Raw genomic sequence first — 15,721 nt, 5'->3', positions numbered from 1 at the left:
GAATTATTTTAAAAATATTAAAATTTAATTCATAAATAAATAAAAACTTAAATTAGATAAAAAGTTAAGAAAATTCCTAAAATCGCTTCCATCGGAAAATAATCTCTAAAAATATTTATGTGCAAAATAACTGTTTGTGTTTAATATATTGAGGTTGATATTAAAATTTAAACTTAAATATAATTTTTGTCTTTGTAATTTAATAATTTTTCACTTTTGATCCCTGTAATGTTTCCTTCTTTTGTTACATCATTTGAATTTTATAATATTTCAGAAATAATTTTTATCACCAGCTTTTTTTAAAAAATTGATTTACCTATGTGGCATCAATTAGAGTCATGGGATATAATGAATGTAATCTATATTCTATTAGTCACATAGGATTTTTTTTTTAATGGGAGTTGATTGCAAAAACTATTTCTAAAGCTTTATTATATGTTTCAAAAAAAAAAATTTCAGAAACAAAAGCAAGAGATTATTTATAATTTAATAAACATACATTAAATAGATTTCACCTATTTGTTGAACTCAAAAAAATGTTCAATAAAAATATTTTTGTAAAGTAAAATTCAATGCTTGAATATACTATTTTTGATTCTAAATGTAAGCAGAAAAAAATAATTTATGCTAAGTAAGAAAATTAGTTAATATTATTTAATTATACAAATAATATTTAAAAAAAAAACAACCTAATTTCCTAAATTACTATTCTTTGAAACTTATATTAAGAATTAAAAAAATATTAAAAATACAATCTCAATTAAATATGTGAGTATTTTGTTAGTAATATTAAATATAGTAAATTTAATTGAAATTTATTTATATTCAAAAATAATATGAGTTGTTTTTTTCTTTCTTATAATAAGAATAAGATAGAGTAGTAGTTTTGTTCTTATAGAAAGTTCTAAACAAATTTAATAATTTAGATCTTATAATAATGGAAAGAAGTATTGTTTTAAGTTATTTATCTTTCAAATTAACTTATTTGATAATAGTAGTTAACAAAATGGTATATACTAAGTTTGAATTTTGTCCATATAATTTTGAATATATAAAATATATTAAATGTGAATCATAAAAATATTAATATATTTTATACACTTAAAACTTTAGTATTAGATTATAAATGGATGGAAAGAAATGGAGAGATATAACTTAATAAAGAGTATACTCCATTAATTATATTTTTTTTGTCACCGATAATATTTATTAAAACTTTTTTTTTAATAATCTAAAAGTGATAAGTAGCATGAGAATATCCATGAATGATTATCGTTTACTTATATGCAACAGAAAATAGTGATTCCCGAATTACCTGCTGCTACAAAATCTCTCGTGTTATTTAACCAGGTGTTTCTTGAAGTTTACCATTTCAATTCTCTTCCTCTGTCTTCACGTCTTCTCAGTAACATGGGTTCGCTTTTTGACCTAAACGTGCCTCTGCAATATCCTCCTGCTCGCAGAGACGACTCGGTCGTCGAAGACTACCATGGCGTCAACATTCCCGACCCTTACCGATGGTACGAAAACCAAATTCAATTATTCTCGTTGCTTAATTCGGATCAATCTTTCCAACTTACTGCAAAATTTGATTTAAACTCTGGTTAGGAAATGTCTTTTTTATATGCATTTAATCTGTTTTATTTTACGGTTTAAGGCTCGAAGATCCTGATGCGGAAGAAGTGAAAGAGTTCGTTGCGAAACAGGTTCAGCTGACGAATTCGGTTCTTCAAAAATGCGAAACCAGAGAGAAGCTTAGGGAAAATATAACCAAGCTATTTGACCATCCCCGTTACGGGGCTCCGTTTCGGCGAGCCAATAAGTACTTTTACTACCACAACACTGGGCTTCAGCCGCAAAGCATTCTATATGTGCAGGTTTGGTATCTATTTAACTGTGCGTTCAGATTTTCAATGATTTGTATTGGTTTCGAGTTTATCGGATTCAATTGAACTGTGTTGAATGTTTTCAGGAGAGTTTGGAGGGAGAGGCAGAGGTTTTGCTCGATCCCAATGCCTTGAGTGAAGACGGAACTGTTTCGTTGAGCACAGTCTCGGTGAGTGAAGATGCCAAGTATTTGGCTTATGCGCTTAGTTCAAGTGGTAGCGATTGGACGACTATAAAAGTAATGCGGATTGAGGACAGGAATGTCGAGCCAGATACTTTATCGTGGGTGAGTATCACACTGTGCAGCCTTTACTAGAAATACATAAAAACTGGCATACAAGAGCACCACTGATGTTTGTAATTGTCAATGAATAATTATGTATGCAGTACTAACTGTGTGTTTCTGATTGGATGACAATACATTGTAAATTTTTTATGTTGATAGTGCGTAGAAATTAAACCAATTTTGTAAATATTATTTTTCAGGTGAAATTTTCTGCAATTAATTGGACGCATGATAACAAAGGTTTCTTTTATAGCCGCTATCCAGCACCTAAGTAAGTGATCTCATATGCTCACATTCTTTCCAGAAAGTACAGTACTTGGTTTTTCTAACTTCTTGAGGTTTTTAAGTTTCAAATTCTCTCGTGTTAGTTAGAATGTGATAGAATTTGGTCCGCTTAACTCTTTGTCATAAAGGAAAGATACTTAAGATAAACAATGGGAGCCTGTGACCCTAATTTGCTATTGCTATTTGGACTACAACAATGGCGAATTATAAATACGAAGAGCAATGGCCTTGAATTTGCTTGTCCTGATCAACATGGTTTGAATCGAATTGAATTGGTCTTATTTTAAATGAGAGATGTTGTAAATAACTTTTCATGGTGATGCCAGTAGGATGAATTCAAGTTCTTCTGACCTGACTTGAATTAATTACCCTGCTTTTACACTGCAGAGATGGAGTAGTAGATGCTGGGACCGAAACAAATGCTAACCTTCATCATCAGCTCTATTATCATTTTCTGGGTACAGATCAATCAGAAGATATTTTGTGCTGGAGAGATCCTGAAAACCCTAAACATTCGTTTACAGGAAGTGTTACTGATGATGGCAAGGTGCTTTATTATTTTCGTTGCTTTAGAATTGTTTCATTATCTGTATTCTTTTTATGTTCATATAAAACAAGAAAATGAGCAACTAATGCCTTTGTGCTTTTTACTAATGTTAATGTTACTGATGCTTCATGTTTTATGCCTTGCTTTACATATTTCTTTTTGAAGGTATATATTTACCTGATTTTGCATTGAAGTGTCTTGCTTGGAAAACCTGGATCTCTGCTGTATCACTTTGCCTAATTTCCATTTGTCTTAAATATGTTTTTTCTCTTTCTAAATGTGACAGTTTTTCGTTTTACTTCATATAAAAATATTAGTCATTTGTAGTCCATATTCATAACAAAAATAATATGGTCTTAGGTTTTGAACCAAGAACCAAAAGTGCATGATTTTTATATTTTTTAGGAAATAAAACCAAAATACATTTTATTTTCAATGACCAAAATTACATTGAAGCCTTTTCATTTTTGCATCATGGTATGGTTATAAAATGTATGGTTACAAATGACCAAAAACTCAGTTTATCATTTTTGCATTTCAATGAACAAATATATAAAATATTACTATGATTAAATGTTTTTGCTCAATAGAAATCTGTCTTTCTTGAGGCATCTTGCCTTAAAAACCTGCAGCTTTACTCTGATGCTTTTCAAAATTCTGATTTAATAACAGAAAGAGGTTATCAATTCGTTATTATGTAATTTAATATACCTACTAATGCTCATACATAGTACTAGAGAAGGTTGTTGGAAATATGATTGAATTCAGAACATCGCAAGCCAAGCATGTAGTTAGTATAATTTTAATTGTTTTTTTCTTTATCAAGTGCAGTAGCAAAGCTAAAATGAATTTCATGCATATGATTTTGAATTTCCCTTGAATCTGACTTCAGTTTTTGTTGATTGAGCAGTACATCATTCTCTATATTGATGAAAGTTGCGATCCAGTTAACAAACTTTACTACTGTGACTTGTCTAAACTTCCTAACGCGCTGGAAGGTTTTCAGAATGGAAATTCCCTCCTTCCATTTGTCAAACTTATTGATAACTTCGATGCAAAGTATGAAGTCATCGCAAATGATGACACCGTGTTTACATTTTTAACTAATAAAGATGCTCCAAAATATAAAATTGTCCGAGTAGATTTGAAAGAACCAACTGTTTGGGCTGATGTTCTCCAAGAGTCTGAAAAAGATGTACTTGAGTCAGCGTGTGCTGTAAATGGTAACCAATTGATAGTGAGTTACTTGAGTGACGTGAAGTATCTTTTACAAGTAAGAGACTTAAAAACAAGTTCCTTGCTGCATCAATTACCAATTGACATTGGCACAGTTTCTGAAATTTCTGCGCGGCGTGAAGATAGTGTGGTTTTCATTAGCTTTTCAAGCTTTTTAACTCCTGGTATCATCTACCAGTGCAACCTGGGAACAGAGATTCCTGATATGAAGATATTTCGTGAAATTGTTGTCCCTGGGTTTGATCGGTCTGAATTTCATGTTAAACAGGTAAAAAAAAGTATTTAGTGCTGCTAAGTCGTCTAATTTTTAGGTTCACTATTATTAAATAGACAGTTTTGAAAGCAAATTATTTCAAACCAGTAAGAGCATGCTATATCTTGGACTAGTTGCTCAACTTGGTTAAACTCTTTGATGTAATTTTCCCATTTCAGGATTTTGTGAGTAGTAAAGATGGTGCTAAGATCCCAATGTTCATTGTTGCTAGAAGGGATATTATTTTGGATGGTTCACACCCATGTTTGTTATATGGATATGGTGGTTTTAACATCAGTATTACACCATATTTCAGTGTCAGTCGCATTGTACTCACAAGACATTTAGGTGTTGTTTTCTGCATAGCCAATATTCGAGGTGGTGGAGAATATGGGGAGGAATGGCATAAAGCAGGCTCTCTTGCAAGAAAGCAGAATTGCTTTGATGACTTCATTTCTGCAGCTGAATACCTTGTATCCACTGGCTATACTCAACCTAGAAAGTTATGCATTGAAGGTGGAAGCAATGGTGGGCTTCTTATTGGTGCTTGTATAAATCAGGTATGATTCATTTGTCTTCCCATTTTTTCATCTATTCGTTCCCATTCAACATCTCTCTATTTATTAGATTCTTATTTCTATGTACAGAGACCTGATTTATTTGGCTGCGCTCTGGCTCATGTTGGTGTTATGGACATGCTACGGTTCCACAAATTTACCATAGGTTTCTTTAAATCTGTAATGTCCAGTAATTTGTTTATACAAGTTTCACATATTGATTTGGAATTGTTATTCAGGTCATGCCTGGACCTCAGATTTTGGTTGTTCAGACAAGGAGGAAGAGTTTCATTGGCTAATCAAGTGAGTATGGTTTATCCTGTCTTAAAATATCAGAGATATATTTCTATATTTTTTGAAAAAAGTAACATGCAATCGCGTTATTTTGGTTTGTGGTATGATAAGCAAGTTATGATTATTACTAAATAGTGCCATTAGATCCAATACTATATACTTTCATTTAGGATGGATGACATGGTTTCCTCATGCCTTTGTCATTTGATAGATTATAATTGATCAATATAATAGGAACTTGTTAGGTCATGTTATGATATTTGCTGGAAGGGTACTTCTTCTTTGCTGTTTTATTGGGTATTTAGAGTTTTTGCTCATACATCTCTGAGTTGATAAGTATTATCTATTTTGGTCTTAAACCCTTATAATTTTATTTTTTGTCATCACTGAAAAGGTTTTTTTACCAATGAAGTACGTGTATGTTTTATAAACTTTTATTTCTTCTTTTGTCTTAACAATATAGGACCTTGTTTGTATAAAAATAAAACTCTATTAATATAAAAGATGGAGATGATAAGCCTTAAAGGGTAATTTTGTCATATATGGCTAAACATTTTGACTCATTGAGTGACTGTTTTGATACTTGGTATGCTGCTTATCTTATGCTTTGGTCCTGAAGCTGAAACTATCTTGATCGGTAAATAGCACATTACCGCAGTGCATTTTGCACCAGTTATGTAATAAATTAATAATTCTATTGGGGGATTTTGTTATTTGCTACGTTGGTGCAATTTTTACTCGCATTTCTTGCAGCACGAATATATTTAGTTTCTCCCTGGTTTGTTGAAGTTGAGTATTCTCATTTTTATTTTTTTCATACTAATGTTCTTTAACCATGTTTAGTAAACTAGGTTGCTTGACGATCTCCTGTGTTTTCCTACTGTTTGATATGTAACTTTTGTTTGTGTCGAAAAAATGATGTTTCTGTTATCCACTGTTTTAGATACTCACCACTACATAATGTCCGGAGACCGTGGGAACAGCATCTTGATAAATCATTTCAGTATCCATCAACCATGCTGTTGACTGCTGATCATGATGATCGCGTTGTGCCACTGCATACATTGAAGCTACTGGCGGTTAGTCTGCTTCTCATGAATTGATAGAGCACTAGAATTTGAGATTTAGGAACACTAATTGAATATCAAATTACAGCTGAAGCTATCAAAGAGTTTTAACAACTCCTATAGAGAAAAACCCGGTCTATAGAACTTCAAATGCACTCTCCTGCCTCTACTTCCCTACAGGGGACATTCTATTTCGATACGAATTTTACATAACTGCTCCTACAAAACCAAATAACTATCTACCATCTGATCATACATAAAATAAATATCCCTAAAATACATAACTTGATAAAATAATACACGCATGTACCCGTTATTCCTCTATTACACACATTTGATAATATCTAACTGCTCCTAACTTGGCCTATCCTATATACACGAAAGTTACTATTCAATTTATTATAACTGGAAGAAAAAAGAGACATTCTGTGCCTATCTGTTTTAAAAGTAAAATAAATAAAAAAGATAATAGATAACTATTCAAGGAACGTGAATAGTTTGTAGAATAAGTTAAAAAGTGATTAAAAGGACAAAATGGAAAAGAAAATGTGTATCCAAAATAAAGCTACAGAGCATAGATTTATAGATAATACATAACTGCTGATGACAATTATCATTATACCTATTTTAATATGTAACTATCACTTTCTGCCAATAACTGTCATTATTGCCCCCAACTCTCGGTTCCCATCAACAATACATGTACATATTGAAGATACAAGACCCAAGTCGGCTTCTGTTTGAGTTATGCTGCGAACTATAAAGTCATTATCTATGATCTATAATCTATAACATTAATAGATTTCGTGTTCACTTTTTTTGACTTTTTTTTTAAGTAACCATACACCACTACTTCTCTCGAGACATTTTTTTTGTCTATTTTTTACCAGTTGTTTTACAAAAAAAAATATTTCTCTATTTTTTGTTGTTGATATCTTATTTTACCTTTTAAATTCCAATTTTTGTTTGCATTTTTTTTTTCTAATAATATTTTTATCGTAATTGCATGATCCAAATTATCTATATTATTTTAAAAATTACATATTTTTATTTAAATAAAATTTAGAGACAGAAAGGGTTTTGACTCCACTATTAAATTTATAATCTAAATAAAGTGGCAAATTGTGGTTGCATATTGGTTGTATCTTTTACTCACTTGACAACTGTGTGGGAAAGAAATTCGTGCCGATAGTTCTACACCTCTTTGTCTCTCTCTCTCAACACATCTTCAATTTTTATCAGACCATGCAGTATGTCCTCTGTACGAGCTTGGAAAAAAGTCCCCAGACAAACCCTATAATTGGTCGCATTGACTGCAAGGCTGGACACGGAGCTGGTCGTCCAACAAAGAAAATGGTAACGATTTTGGATCCAGATTGTCTTTCCCTTATTTCGGCTTTTGTTATATCATGTCTCAATTTGAATATGTATTTGACAGATCGATGAAGCTGCTGACCGGTACAGTTTTATGGCTAAAATGTTAGAAGTGCATTGGATTGAATAGAACCCACTCCGGCTAAAGTCAGTTCAGAGTGAACAATGAATGGATTAGTTTCTTTCAGAGAATACCCGTGAACCATTTTATCTCTCGGCTCTTCACTTCAACCAAGAAAATACCTTCATCATGAGATTGTCAGAGAAATGGCCAGTGGGGGTTTGATTTTTAAGTTAAATAATGGTAACGCCTCTGTGGATTTGTCAATATTTATTTGGTACTAAGTTCACTCAAGTTCGTTAAAATATCTGTTTCCTAAATATTGATTCTTGAGGACGGTTATGGTCTATAAGGATTTAAGATTATTATAGGAGTGTTGTTTTCTTTGGTAACATTATTGGAGTGCTGTTAATCATTGTTAAGATTTTCTTTTGATTTTATAATAAATGTTTTTAAGAAACTGACGCAATGTTTAATTGTTCGGTGACAAAGATGTCCTTGCTACTGGAGCATTCGGAGAAATTCTCTCTTATCTCACGTGTAACTAGTCTTTCTTGTGTAGAAGCTTTACCTTCTTTTAATTTAGTAGGTGGTCATGTTTCGGTCTGTTTTCTTGATCCTCAATTCCGAAATGTTTCTATTATGTCCATGATCGTTTGGTTCTGCATATTCCTAGCTTATCAGGTGGTTCCTAATCTTCATTTAGAATTTTAATTAAATAATTACAATTATCACGAGCGCTCGCTCGAAGACTGACAAGCTCGGTTGGTATTGGATAATATGATCGGTTGGACCTAAACCGATAAGAGTACATTAATGGTTTCAAAGTGGAAGAGAAAAAGTGGCAGTGTTGTATCTATGTATAATGCCATATGATATATTTTTTTTCCAAATTTTATTTTCTTCAGAACTATAAATTTCATATAAAAATAAAACGATTAGGAGTAAACCCAAAATTTAATATTCCAAACTACAAGGAAAGTACCTACCATGGAAAAACTAAATCTCCATTGTGCTGTTTCATTTGTTTTATTTTTTTGTTGGCATACTACATCAATCTCGTATACTATTATTGAGTATAGAACAATAAACAAGCATCTAGCATACAACATTCTATTACCAGAGGGTGAGCTGTGGCACAAGACTAAAGTTATTGCCTTTGGACTTGGGCCAGATTTTCAGATGGTATTAGTTGTATTCTCATTTACTCGGCCGCTTCTTACAACATTTTGTTTTTGTTGATATTGTGTTGTGTTGTTATTAGATAGTGATAAGGCTAGTTGATAGAAAATTGGTACAACACGTTTTTTCAATACCCTGTTTTGATTGTTTGAAATTTATTTAAAAAATACAAATTTTTTTTTGTCTTATTTAATGACTCATAAATTTATAGTTTTTCAATTTTAATATTATGTTATTAACCCTTCTTATTTAAGTCAACAAAAGTTAATCTAATTGGTAAAGAATAAACTCATTTTAAAGAGTCATCATGAGTTTGATTTCTACTAATTTAAAGATTTTGTTGATAGATAATTTGTAAATACCTTCATAAGCATTCATTGAGTCTCGAGATATGTCCTTTGGTAAATATCGATATTCAATTTATTTAAACTTTTGTGACAAAAAAAAAAAATCACTCTTTCTATTTAATAATCACATGTTAAAATCTGTGACATTAATTTTTCAACTTGAATATTCAAAATCGAAAACTTATTTATAACATTATTCTTAAATCACTTGCCAAGCCACATGGATCGGTTAAAGTTAAATTTATCCACATTTTGTATCTGTTGTTATCCTTGCTTCAATTCCCTTTCTAATGGTTTTAAATAGCTGTCAACAATTCAATAAAGCCGACTTAGTGATAAGCGTTGGGATTATTTTTATGAAGTTTTTAGTGTGGTTACTGTATTGTGATCCATAACCGACAGAAAAATTGTTGTTCACCTATTATTGACTCTATCACAGTCTTGATAATTCAATATTAAAGAAAAGAGAAAAGAAAACAGAGTGCTGAAGAATATATCAAAATTATATTGAATATCATGTGTAAGATTACAAAGCTGTGTCTTGTATATATATGTGACTAAAAGAAACTAACTAACAACCTAACAGTTAACCAATATACAGCTGTATATTGGTATATTCCAATATCCCCCCTCAAGATGGCAGAAAAATATTGTCTATGGCCATCTTGGATATGATGCCAAGAAATGCATTCTTCGGTAAGGCTTTAGTGAAAACATCCGCCAGTTGATGATATCTTCTGACATGAATCAACTTGATAACACCTTTGGTGACTTTATCTCTGATGAAATGTAGATTAATTTCAAGATGTTTTGTCCTTTCATGAAAGGTAGGATTGGAGGCAATGTGGATGGTAGCTTTATTATCACAATATACAGATGCAAAAGGGGTGTTGATGTTGAAATCAGTTAGGAGGTTCCTCAGCCAAGTAATTTCACTAGATACAAAAGATATGGCTCTATATTCTGCCTCTGCAGATGATTTACTCACTGTTTGTTGTCTTTTAGATTTCCAAGAGATTAAGGAGTTTCCTAGGAAAACACAGAAGCCAGTTGTAGACTTTCTACTGTCCTGATAGGATCCCCAATCCGCATCAACATATGCATGCAATCTGGTATCTGAATTGGCTTTGAATAAGATACCTTGTCCAGCAGTATGCTTGAGGTACCTAAGTAACATATTAGCTGCATTCATATGGTCAGTATATGGATTAGAAACAAATTGACTTAACTTATGTACTGTGAAGCATATGTCAGGCCTAGAGATAGTCAAGTATAATAATCTGCCAATAAGTCTTCGGTATTTTTCAGGGTCTAATAGCTTTGTGCCAGATTTTGTTGTCAGTTTCAAATTGGATTCCATTGGGATAGATGAAGGTTTGCATCCCAGCATTCCACAGTCTTCGAAGATTGACATAGTATAGTGCCTTTGACACATAAATATTCCTTCTTTGGATTTGGAAAATTCTAATCCAAGAAAGAATTTGAGATCTACAAGATCCTTCAACCTGAAATATTTTTGTAAAAGAATTTTTGTATGTGAAATAACATCATTGCTAGGACTAGCAATGACAATGTCATCCACATATACTAAAAGAGCAATGAAATTTGAATTAGTCCCTTTAGTGAATAAAGAATAATCAAACTTAGATTGCTTGTAACCATGAGATAGTAAGGTAGTACTGAATTTATTAAACCAGCTCCTAGAAGCTTGTTTAAGGCCATAAATAGATTTTTTAAGTTTACAGACATGGGAAACGGATGTGGTATTAATGATTTTATGATTATATCCTTGAGGGATTTTCATGAATATTTCTTCCTCAAGGTTACCATTTAAAAAAGCATTGTTGATATCAAGTTGAGCTAAATGCCAATGTTGAGAGGCTGCCAAGGATAAGAGTTACCTGAGTGTGGTGATTTTTTCCATAGGGGAAAAGGTTTCCTGGAAGTCAAGACCATACTGTTGAGTAAATCCCCTTGCAACAAGTCTGGCTTTATGTTTAGCCATAGTGCCATCAAAGTTTAATTTCAGTTTGAATAACCACTTACAACTGATGGGTTTTTTGTCTGGAGGAAGAGGCACAATATCCCAAGTGTTATTGACTTCCATAGCAATCAGCTCATCAGAAATAACTTTCTGTCAGGATGTGTGTTTGATAGCCTGAGCATAGGTTTGCGGTTCAAAATGTTCTAAAATTTGACAAATATAATGTCTATACGAATTGGATAGATGAGAATAATCAAGGTAATTTTGGATAGGATATGTAGTGATGGAAGAGTCAATGGCATTGTAACAATGATAGTCATTGAGATAGCTCGGAGGATTGGATGTTTTGTTGGATCTGCGAAGAGAAGGTTGGTCCATAATGGTAGGTGGTGTGTGAGGAATAGTGGTAGTATAAGGTGCAATAGTATTGTGGTCATCAATGTCATCCAAGGTATGTGAATGAGTGATATTAGGGGTAATATAAGGATCAGAAATGGTTTGATGTGCAGGTTTGAATGAGAAAATATGTTCAAAAAATTTTACATCTCTTGAAATAAAAATTTGTTTGGTGGAGAGGTCAAGGAGCTTGTAACCTTTGTATCCCTTGGGATAACCCAGGAAAACAGCAGCAACAGCCCTATGAGTGAACTTGTGTCTGCTAGATAAAAGGGTAGATGCATAACATAAAGAGCCAAAAACTCTGAAATCAACATAGTTAGGAATCTTATCATACAAAATTTCAAAAGGTGACTTAGAATCCAGAATAAGGCTAGGAGTTCTATTCATGAGGAACACAGCAGTTTTGACACATTCACCCCAAAATTTTAATGGAACATTAGATTGAAACATTAACGCACGAGCAATGTTCAGGATGTGTAAATGTTTTCTTTCAACCACACTGTTTTGTTGTGGTCTTTCTACACAAGAGAATTGATGAATGATACCTTTCTTGGAGAATAAATCAGTGAAAGAAAGTTCCTTGACATTGTCAGACCTGAATGTTTTAGGAGTTTTATTGAATTGGGTTTCAATATAAGATATGAATTGTGGTATGACAATAGCACAGTCAGATTTATTTTTCAATAAGAAGATCCAAGTGAACCTGCTTTTGTCCTCAACAAGAGTTAAAAAATATTTAAAACCATCATATGTAAGTTCCCTAAAGGGTCCCCAAATATCAGCATGTAGTAAATCAAAGAAGTTGGGACTAAAATGGTTAGGATTAGAGAAAGAAAGTCGGTTCTGCTTAGCAAGTTGGCAAGTGCTGCAATGAAAATGAGAATCAACAGAGGACAAAATAGTTTTATTGGCAATCAAATTGTACACATTAATAGGAACATGACCTAATCTTTTATGCCAAGTATCATAGGAAACAAGGTTACAAGAATCAATGTTATTGAAGGTAAATTTTGACTCAGGAAAATAAAAGAACAGTAACCCTTGATCTTGTTTAGCGATGCCAATCCTCCTCATTGTCGTGAGGTCTTGGAGTACAAAATTGTTAGATTGCATAGTAAACTGAAACTGGTTTTCATTAAGCAATTTAAGAAGTGAAAGGAGATTAAATCGAAATGATGGTATGAACAACACATTGTGCAAATGGATGTCATCATTTAGTTGAATACTTCTTATTCCTTCTATTTTTACTTTAGTGGAGTTAGGCAACATAACATAATAATCAGATAAAGAGGTGTATGAATGGTACATGTTTCGATCACGACAAATATGAGAAGTAGCTCCTGAATCAATAACCCATCTATAAGTAATATTATGCAACAGAAAGTGTGTATTCATGCAAATACCTGTCACATTTGTAGGGACAGCTTCATTAGGATTGTCAAGTTTCATCAGATTGGTTAGGAAATTGATTAATTGCTGGCATTGAGCATGTGTTAAATTGTCAGGTTTGTTCTGATTTAAAGGTTCTGGGCTGTCAAGAACTTGATTTGCAACAGGAGTTTGTCTATTCTTAAAGCTGTAGTTAGGAGGATATCCTACAAGCTTATAACATTTATCCTTTGTGTGACCCAATAAACCACAATATGCACATTTTGGCCTTTCCCTTCTATTGAATTTATAGAGATCAGCAGCAGAAGATTTTGTGGAAGAATTAACAAGAAAAGCCATATTATCAGAGTTTATAGAGGGAGTGTGGGTTACAGCAGTACCAATCTCTCTTTGTGTTTCTTCTTGAAGAACCAAAGAAAATACATTACCAATTGGAGGAAGTGGATCTGATAGAAGAATCTGACCACGGATTTGGGAGAAAGAATCGTTCAAACCCATCAAGAATGACATTATGTATTATAAGTCATTGTAGACTTGAAGATGTTGCAAGCCTCCACAGGTGCATGGAAAAGAGGGTTTGTATCCTGATAACTCCTCCCAGATTGACTTTAGTTTAGTGTAATAGGTACTCACATCATCAGTTCCTTGTTGAAGAGATGTAAGTTGCCTCCTGAGTTGAAATATACGAGGACCATTTTTCTGGAGAATCTTGATTTCAAATCGTCCCAAATTTCGTTGGCGGTATTTGCAAATAGTATGCTGGTTATAATTTCTTTGGAAACAGAATTATAGAGCCAAGAGATAACTACATTGTTCCCACGAATCCACGCAGCGTATGTAGGGTCATCAGCAGCAGGTCTTGGAAGAGAACCATCAACAAACGGAATCTTGTTCTTTACGGAAAGGGCCACCAACATAGCACGGCTCCATGTTGTGTAATTTTTGTTATCGAGTGGCTGGGAGGTGAGAACAAGGCCAGGGCCATCGGAATGATGAAGAAAGAGAGGACTGGTTGGGTCTGAACTGGGATCTTTGGGAGTTTTTGCCATGGGAGCAAGATTGCAGATGCAAAAAGGTCAAGAAGTGGAAGTATGTGCTCCTGATACCATATTGACTCTATCACAGTCTTGATAGTTCAATATTAGAGAAAAGGGAAAAGAAAACAGAGTGCTGAAGAATACATCAGAATTATATTGAATATCATGTGTAAGATTACAAAGCTGTGTCTTGTATATATATGTGACTAAAAGAAACTAATTAACAACCTATAACAACCTAACAGTTAACCAATATACAGTTGTATATTGGTATATTCCAATACCTATTTTAGGGTGAATTGAGGTAGAGGGAAGAGAGATTAAGAAAACTACAAAAAGAAGAGAGAAAATTATAAATGTGATATCCAATGTGATGGAAAATAGATAGAAAGATAAATTAAAAAAAAAAAGGTGAAACCATGTACTCACTATATTTAATAAGAGAAAAAATAAAAAAAATAAAAATCTATATTTTATTTTATAAAACGTCTTATTATAAAGAACCACCGTTTTTTTTTAATTGTACTTTATAAATAAATAAAAAACGGACGGAGAGTACATTGCAACATAACTGCAATCAGAATTTAATATGATGGCTAGCATGACATACTTCCTTAAATATTTCGTTAAATTAAAAAAAAAAAATCATACTTAATGTGTCGGGAAAATATGAATGTTTGAATGCTTATCCTTTGATGCTCTACACCTCTTTAACATTAATTTCTCGATTTTACGATCTTTTCACCTGATAAGTATTTGCATCACAAAATAAAGGTAAAGACCAGAGTGAAAAAAAAAAATCAGATAATATAAAGAATTCAAATCAAATTGAAAAAATAAATTGAATTAATTTAGACTATCAGATTAATTCAGATTAAAAAAATTGTAAATCTAATCTATTTGGTTTATATTTTGATTTTTGAAGAATTGAATGTTTGGTTAATTAAATATTTTATTATTTCTTTTTTATTTTTATTAACTTTGTTTTGGTCTATAAAGTTTGAATTTTTAGTGAAAAATAAATTCTTTAACATATGTTATAAGCAATATTTTATAATGTTGACAAATATTTATAATATTGAATGTTTTGTTGATGGAATTTGATGACATAATATGTTTTAAAAATTGTCTAATATAATTTTAATTTTTTTTCTTCATTTTTAATAATAAATACATGTTTCGATCCATAATAAATTGAATGTGATAGATATAGATCGGAGATTAAAAAAAAAAAAATCAACTAATTCAAACCATACAAAGTTGTTCAAATTAAATGAAAATTTGTCTTTAATCAAATTCAATTCAATGTGCATCCACTCCTACTAAAGATCATTTAATTATCTAAAACTTTTTCTCATAAACTTTCTTAACAAAAAAGTAACCTATTTTTTTTAAGAATAATTATGTTATTAGTATGAAATATCAACTATCTTCATTAAAGACTAATCTCCATCAATAAATATGAATAACTCACTTATTAATTATGTTTTTTTCACACAACTCAAATCCAACACTTTATAAATTATAAAAATACAA

At 32.0% G+C, this 15,721-nt stretch overlaps 2 protein-coding genes across 2 annotated transcripts; one reads left to right on the top strand and one right to left on the bottom strand.

Annotated features, from left to right (window-relative positions):
- Positions 1-1,275: 1,275 nt before the first annotated feature.
- On the top strand, positions 1,276-8,307 carry LOC109802059 (uncharacterized). The gene is made up of 12 exons (XM_020363265.3): positions 1,276-1,520; positions 1,658-1,877; positions 1,973-2,173; positions 2,374-2,444; positions 2,846-3,005; positions 3,916-4,509; positions 4,674-5,054; positions 5,142-5,217; positions 5,291-5,354; positions 6,289-6,424; positions 7,655-7,768; positions 7,851-8,307. The coding sequence occupies exons 1-12, from the start codon at positions 1,285-1,287 to the stop codon at positions 7,914-7,916; spliced, it is 2,319 nt and encodes a 772-aa protein (XP_020218854.2). The 5' UTR covers positions 1,276-1,284; the 3' UTR covers positions 7,917-8,307.
- A 5,470-nt stretch (positions 8,308-13,777) lies between these two features.
- Positions 13,778-14,197, bottom strand: LOC109802762 (uncharacterized). The gene has a single exon (XM_020364163.2). The coding sequence runs from the start codon at positions 14,195-14,197 to the stop codon at positions 13,778-13,780; it is 420 nt and encodes a 139-aa protein (XP_020219752.2).
- Positions 14,198-15,721: the final 1,524 nt, after the last annotated feature.

The sequence above is a fragment of the Cajanus cajan genome, chromosome 4 (assembly GCF_000230855.2).
Source record: "Cajanus cajan strain Asha chromosome 4, NIPB_CcT2T_4, whole genome shotgun sequence".
NCBI lineage: Eukaryota > Viridiplantae > Streptophyta > Magnoliopsida > Fabales > Fabaceae > Cajanus > Cajanus cajan.
This window is presented reverse-complemented; position numbering and strand designations above follow the sequence as displayed.

Excerpts from the sequence above, each read along its gene's own strand:
- LOC109802059 (XM_020363265.3), top strand. The coding sequence starts at position 1,285 with ATGCAACAGAAAATAGTGATTCCCGAATTACCTGCTGCTACAAAATCT. Across the intron at positions 5,218-5,290 it reads GTTCCACAAATTTACCATAG|GTCATGCCTGGACCTCAGAT; the intron begins GTTTCTTTAAAT and ends ATTGTTATTCAG. Across the intron at positions 7,769-7,850 it reads GTCGTCCAACAAAGAAAATG|ATCGATGAAGCTGCTGACCG; the intron begins GTAACGATTTTG and ends TGTATTTGACAG.
- LOC109802762 (XM_020364163.2), bottom strand. The coding sequence starts at position 14,197 with ATGGCAAAAACTCCCAAAGATCCCAGTTCAGACCCAACCAGTCCTCTC.